Raw genomic sequence first — 7,128 nt, 5'->3', positions numbered from 1 at the left:
TAGATCAAGACGGTCTTATACCGTGAGGCGGTCTATTTCTATTTAAAAATATTCATTCAATTTTTATAGATGAGCGTTGTAATTTACATAATAAGGAGAATCTCGCAGTATGAGACCGTCTGACTCTCACTCTCACTCAATTATTGGTTGATTAACTTCATGCAGATGATTTTTTTGAATTTGTAAATGAGAAGCATTAGAGAGATTAAAAGAAAGAATGAAACCAAAATGTTTAATTTAATTTAAAGTAAGTAATAAAGAAGAGGAAAGATATTAAGTGAGAACAACAAAAAAGATGATGTAAAACGACAGCAATGGGAATTGAACCGTGGACGTCATGCGGAGGCTATGTAAGTAGCTACCACTATGCCAAAGGAAGCCCAACTAATATTAATTAACAGAAAAATTTAATATAATGACGTGGGTACCAGATGAGGCCCCAACCATGTTGGGCCCCGGTGTCGCGGGCCGAATTGCTCTAGGTATGGGCCGCCCATGGTTGTTTATCAAATACATGAACTTAGTAGCTGTAGTAATCATTCTACTATTAACTTATTAAGGACGAATCTACTAATTTCACCTAATATGTTGTTATCAAAGGGGCCATTATATTATCACCCATGTTAGAAATTCAATTTTTTTCCAACAATCAACACAAAAATGCTTCGAGCTAGAATAATTTATTTTAAATATCCCGCAAACTAAGAAATCTTGCTCATGAATTAAAATATGTTAATGCTTCAAAAGACATTCTCTATACATAAGCTCAATGCCAACTCCTATAATTTTTTTAAGAGAGCTAATTAGGGCTGATATCTTCTCAATCTTGGTTTGATTGGAGCTGTTGTGAATGTGGTTTATTCTGTCTGAAAATCATCCAATTAGTGCATGCTAATAGCAACTACGGAGTAATTAACAACTAGGTCAATAATTTCAAAAAGTAGAGGAACATTTAAGTTTGCGTAAGGACAAATAACCTAAATAGGACAGTCTCTTCTTACCAAAAGCCAGAAAAAGATTATGCCATTTTCGCAGTTTTTTAGCATGGATTGTATGTGGTAGCATTCATGTAGAGCCATTTAGATAATTGATTTGAACTCCAACCTAAAACGATAATTAATTTAATTTAGAGTGAATTAAAAACATAAACTTCATTAATACTCATATGTTTGATCGTCTGATGTATTTTCAAATAGGGGATATGTGGTAAGTATAAAAAATGGTTGCAACACCTAAAATACTTCTAAAATTAAAATTTGATTTTTCCTACACCACAAGGAAGAAGAACAAAATAAACAATTTAAGTTAATGCAAATTAAGTAACTTAACTGAATAAAGCTGATCTAAACTGAATCGAACTGAATGAAGCTGAAGTAAGAGTTAATTTGTGAAGAGATAAGATAAGGATAAGATTATTGATCTAGTCTTGACAAAGTTTTAAGTTGAGTCTTAGAAATCCAAGACTCAACTTAAGACTTTGGATGAGTCTTGATCCCATCTTAAAGAAAAATTATCCAATGAGTGGGCAACATGTGTCATTTCTTTTTGTTAAAAAAAAGTGGAGTGAAAAACTAGAGTCTGAGGTGAGTTTGACGAATAATGTATAAAGTCTGAGGTGAGTCTGAACAATAAAAAATAATAAAAGTTAGTGGAAAGCTGATGTGGCAGAATCTTAAGACTCGCGAAAGTCTGACTGAATTCTCACTCTAAACTCAACTGAGCTAAATAGAGTTGAGTTGAATTTAAATGAACTGAAATTAAGTCAGAAAGAGCAAAACCTTAATAGTCGTTCAATTTCCTCATTATCGGAATTACAATGCTTGAATAGTTTTATTTCATAGGATTTTCAGTTCCTATGAATTATAACCTATATGATTGGTTGAATATATCGGAAATAAAGTTCATGTAGGGATTTTCACTTAAGTAGGAGTACCTATCGAGTAGGACTCCTGAGAGACGGTCTCTCAATAAGTTTTTTGAGAGACTATTTTACACTTTTAAGGAAACGTGGTACTAAAGGTAATAAAATAGGTAGAAATCATGATTAAAGATAAAACGGGTACATTTATTATGTATAGGTACGAAATTACTATGTCACGATCAACAACAAAAGGGTCACAAAATATAAATAAAAGGGTACGGAAGGCTGGTCTCTCGATAACTTATTGAAAAACCGTCTCTCCCAAGTTTTAGTGGTACCTAGGTAAACAAATATTTTGGGATTGCAATTAAATTTTATGTAATTTAGGGTAACCAAATGCAACTTTACTTTTCAAAATTTAAATGGAGTACAATTTATGTATTTTCTAAAGACATTCAAACAACACCTTTTAATTTAAGTTCTACAAGTGGGAAGTATTGTACGTCACCTTATGTTGTATTATTGTTAACTAATCCATAATTCGAGCTCAATACTTCAAACCCTAGAGGGGCCTTAAAGAAATAATTAGGGTTTGAATAATGAAGAAATAGGGAGAAGGTGAGATATGTTTTAAGACTTTTGTCTTAATTTATAATAAATAACCCAAAAATTCAACCTATAAAACAAGGTCGTCCCCCGTACATTTTTTCTTCATTACTCAACAACTACAAGTAAGCATCATCAAAAACAAGCTTAAGAAATTAGAAAGAAAATAAAGGAATTATTTCAAGTCAACTTTGATAGAAAAAACCAACAAAAAATGGGAAGAGCTCCATGTTGTGACAAAGAAAATGTGAAGAGAGGGCCTTGGTCTCCTGAAGAGGATGCTAAGCTCAAGGCTTACATTCAGAATTATGGCACCGGTAACAATTGGATTGCCCTACCTCAAAAAATTGGTAAGCTTATTACTCCTTCTTTCACGGTAATTTGTTTACCTATTTTTTTAATTTGACCTCTACATGTAAGAAATATAAATGTATTATCATCTCGACTAATATTTAATATTATACGATATTTACATGAGGGTTAGATGACACCTTTACTTTCAACTGTTATGGATTTTTTTTTTTCCTTTTTTGGTTATGCCTTTAATAAATTATGTAAATTGTGTTTGAAATGTTTAGGGCTTAAGAGGTGTGGCAAGAGTTGTAGACTTAGGTGGTTAAACTATTTAAGGCCAAATATCAAGCACGGTGGTTTCACCGACGAGGAAGACAACATTATTCTCAGCCTCTACATTAGTATTGGGAGCAGGTAACACATGCTCCTATCTATTCATTCTAGCTCAATTATTTGTCCCTTTTCCTTTGTCTAGAATCTCATTTTTTGTTTCATTATTAAACTTGTACTATTATATACCTGAATAGAAACTCGAAAATCAATAACTAACTTGCTTTAATATTGTGATGGAATTTACAGATGGTCGATAATAGCTGCACAATTACCTGGAAGAACCGACAATGACATCAAGAACTACTGGAACACAAGGCTGAAGAAGAAACTCCTTGGACGTCGAAAGCAACAACAAGGCGGAATAGATGGATCCAAGGAAGAAGTGCCAACCCTAAGCAGCTCAGCCCTAGAGCGTCTTCAACTTCATATGCAACTCCAAAGTCAACAAGCACATCAAAACTCGTTTTCTTACTTTAATAACCCATCACTTTGCCCTAAACTACACCCTCTCATTCAAGAAAAACTCATCCAAAATAATCTCCAATCTCTTAATCAAATTCAACATTTTCCATATGATAATAACCCGGTCGATTTCTATCATCAAAATCCTAGTTTTTTACACCAACAGGAAAATAATAATGCAATTATTAATAATGCATCACAAATTGATGAGTTTGAGAATTCGAGTTTAAATGGATCCACCTCTTCAGATAGCTCAAATGGCGCGATTAACAACAGCAACAACAACAACGACAACAACAATAATAATGCGAGTTTTGTGGATGAAAGATATATAGGAATGCAAAAGGTGTCAAGCTTTCAAAGGGACCTAAATGAGTTACTTGGAGATGATGATAAATTGGTGAATGAGTTGGAGGGCATGGGTGGCTGGTGGTCTACTGACTCCAACTTGATTTACTAGCTAATTGCTGGGATTGCTTACCTCAACTGTATGTACTTGATCAATTTGATAATAGTACACAAGTATAACAAGATCATGCTTAATGAATTTACGTTTTTGTATTTATTTCAATTTTTCTGTGTTAGACTGTTAGGGTACATGGTAAATTGGTAAGCTATTGTAGAGATCATGGAATAAAGTGTTGTGTATTATGTGAAGAAACCCAAAGTTTCACCCAAAGTTCCACATTTGAGTACGACTCAGACCCGTTGTTGAATTTAACATATTATGTAATATAACTGTCATCTTTAATCTCATTCAATGGCTCCATTAGTATGCTCATAAATCACACTTAATGAGTCATTATGTGTGATTTGCTCCTCTTATGTGTGTAAAGAATATAAGGAGGAAAAAGCACACATGAAAGAGATTACTAGCTCAGTAGCTCATACACACCAGGATTGATATTTAGGATTGATACACACCAGGATTGATATTTCAAAACCGGATCGGATATCCGAATTTAAGTTTATCATTTTTCTTGATCCACATCCAATCCGAATAATTCGGATATCCGAAAATCTTGAATCCGAAAATTCGGAAATCCAGATTTCAGAAACCGGATTCGATCCGGATTTAAATGTACATGTACAGTAAAAGTTCCACCGACGCTGGTGGTATTGGGCCATTGGCAGACTAAAATTAAAGGCAATTTCGGTCCAGTTCGCATTTTGCAACCCACTAAAAAAGGTAACGTCTTCGATCGCATAAATTATAACTCTTGATCGCATAAATTGTAGGTCTCGATCGCATAAGTTAGAAGTCTTAATTGCATAAACGAAAAGTCTTTATTACAAATTTCAAAATTAGTCTAAAAAGTAAAAACCGCATAAAAGTCGGATTTCGGATGGAATCGAATATTTTTTTTGCTCAGCCCTAGTTCTCCCTCTCACCTTCTCTTTCACTTTCTCCATTTGTCATACAATCGATTAAGTTAATATATATCGTGTGCAGTGGCCTCGGATGGCAAATGGATGAGGCCAAATATACTATATTTAAACTAGTTATTAGGGAGAAGGTAGAAAAGAAAAAATAGATAACAATTTTCATCAGAGTAAATGTGTTTTACTATACCGTTCCTAGCTAGTTCCTACTTCCTTACCATTACGCGCTATCTACCTCAAAATTCTTATACGGCTTATTTTTTTTTTTTTTTTTTTTTACAAAGATAAACTGCGTATATTAAAAACAAAGAGCATCAAGTACAACAGACTAAAACCTAACCTGTAGCTAAGCTAACAGACCAGTGACGATACAAACCTAAGAGATTGTGGATTTCCCGAATTCAGTTTCGCAAATAAACTGGTACTGTGTGAAGAATCACATGTAGGTCTCCCACATCGGAGAAATAGAGAAGAGTGATCCAGCTTATAACCCAAGGGGCAACTCCTCCCATTGCTAATTGGTTTTGGGATGGAACCTCCTTGGACTTGTAATCTGGACACTCTTTCCTCCTCGACGGGTGCGGCCCAGGCCCGTGTGCGATTCTAACATGGTATCAGAGCCCAAGATTTAGTCCTGGGTTGTGAGGCGAAGACGGGTCCAAAAAGCGACGACGTTCTCGTCAGACGAGAAACTGGGCCACTATTTAGCGGGTCCGAAAAGCAACACGACGTTCCCGCCCGACGAAACAGGTTCGAAAAATTGCGATGTTCCTGTCGATTAATCGAAAGGAGACCTTACATGTGAGGGGGCGTGTGAAGAATCACATGTAGGTCTCCCACATCGGAGAAATAGAGAAGAGTGATCCAGCTTATAACCCAAGGGGCAACTCCTCCCATTACCAATTGGTTTTGGGATGGAACCTCCTTGGACTTGTAATCTGGACACTCTTTCCTCCTCGACGGGTGCGGCCCAGGCCCGTGTGCGATTCTAACATACTGGCTTATTAGAAACCAGAATGGAAAATTTTTTAGAAGTAAACTGAAATGAAACGGAAGAAGAAGTGTGTGACTGAGCGGAGTGAGCGCATCGCATAGAAAACATGAGGGTCCTGGTAGCGGCATCAAAGGGAGAGGAAGTAGGAAGGAAAAAGAGTTCCGTGTTGCCCGTGAAAGAGTCGGAAAAAGAGGTAACAAATTTGTCATTGATATCTGCACGCCTCACGGAGATGTAGTAGGAAATATCTATTGATGGAGTTTTATGTAAAACAGTGGTAAATGGAGGGGAGGGGGAAGGAATGATGTAGGGTCGAGATCGGACGTTAAATTAGCTTTAAATTGTTTCATTATACGGCTTATAATGAAGCATGATAAGAGTTTTGTCTATACATGATTTTTTTTATAAAAGAAAAAAACAGGGAAATGTATGTTTTGTTGAATCGGTGTTATTGCATGATTTTGGTGGGGCTAATATTCTGAACATGATTTGTAGTCTGTAGATGGGCTCATACACGGATTGCTGCGTTTGCCAATTAGTTAATGATTAGTTAGTTCTTTGTATATAAATAGATTGTGTTTCTTTCAATTCTAATTTATCACAATACAACAAACTTCATTTAGCTTTGTGTTTCTCTTCATATACTCTATATTCAAGCTTCAACTCATCAACTATGTTACTTCGACTCGGCTTGAAGGGTCAGACACGAGTGCGTATCCAAGTGCCGGACACGGCTTTTATATGGGAAAAATATCAAGTTTTTGGTCTAAAATGAAATGTCCAAGTGTCATACCAGTGTCCAAGGATCGAGTGTCGGACACGGGTACGTGAGCTCATATGAACTGTCGAAGTAAAATAACTCATCAACAACAATGGTGATCTTTACCATTTCATATGGTATCAGAGCCATGTTAAGTGACAATGCTGCAGTTTTTTCCGTCATATTTCTTCGTTTTTCCTCTGGAATTCGTGTGATTCTTCATTGGTTGATCTTTCTCAAGTTTTCTTTTTCCAGGCTTATTTCGCGATTATTTCTTGAAATCGTGAGGTAAATTCGTTCTTTTCTGCTAATCACTTCCGTTATTCTTCATCAGCAAATTATTCCGCATCTTACAGAACGACTTGTTGCTACAATTGTTTCTGGTTAATTTTGATCAAATTTCACCTTAGATTCTTGGTATTTCTGGAAATTTCT

At 35.6% G+C, this 7,128-nt stretch overlaps 1 protein-coding gene across 1 annotated transcript; it reads left to right on the top strand.

The window, feature by feature from the left end:
* The first annotated feature begins 2,681 nt into the window (after nt 1-2,681).
* On the top strand, nt 2,682-4,017 carry LOC141598273 (transcription factor MYB36-like). Its single transcript, XM_074418096.1, has 4 exons — nt 2,682-2,817; nt 3,046-3,175; nt 3,341-3,680; nt 3,723-4,017. The coding sequence occupies exons 1-4, from the start codon at nt 2,682-2,684 to the stop codon at nt 4,014-4,016; spliced, it is 900 nt and encodes a 299-aa protein (XP_074274197.1). The 3' UTR covers nt 4,017.
* The last annotated feature ends 3,111 nt before the right edge of the window (nt 4,018-7,128 follow it).

This window comes from Silene latifolia, chromosome 9 (assembly GCF_048544455.1).
Source record: "Silene latifolia isolate original U9 population chromosome 9, ASM4854445v1, whole genome shotgun sequence".
NCBI lineage: Eukaryota > Viridiplantae > Streptophyta > Magnoliopsida > Caryophyllales > Caryophyllaceae > Silene > Silene latifolia.
This window is presented reverse-complemented; position numbering and strand designations above follow the sequence as displayed.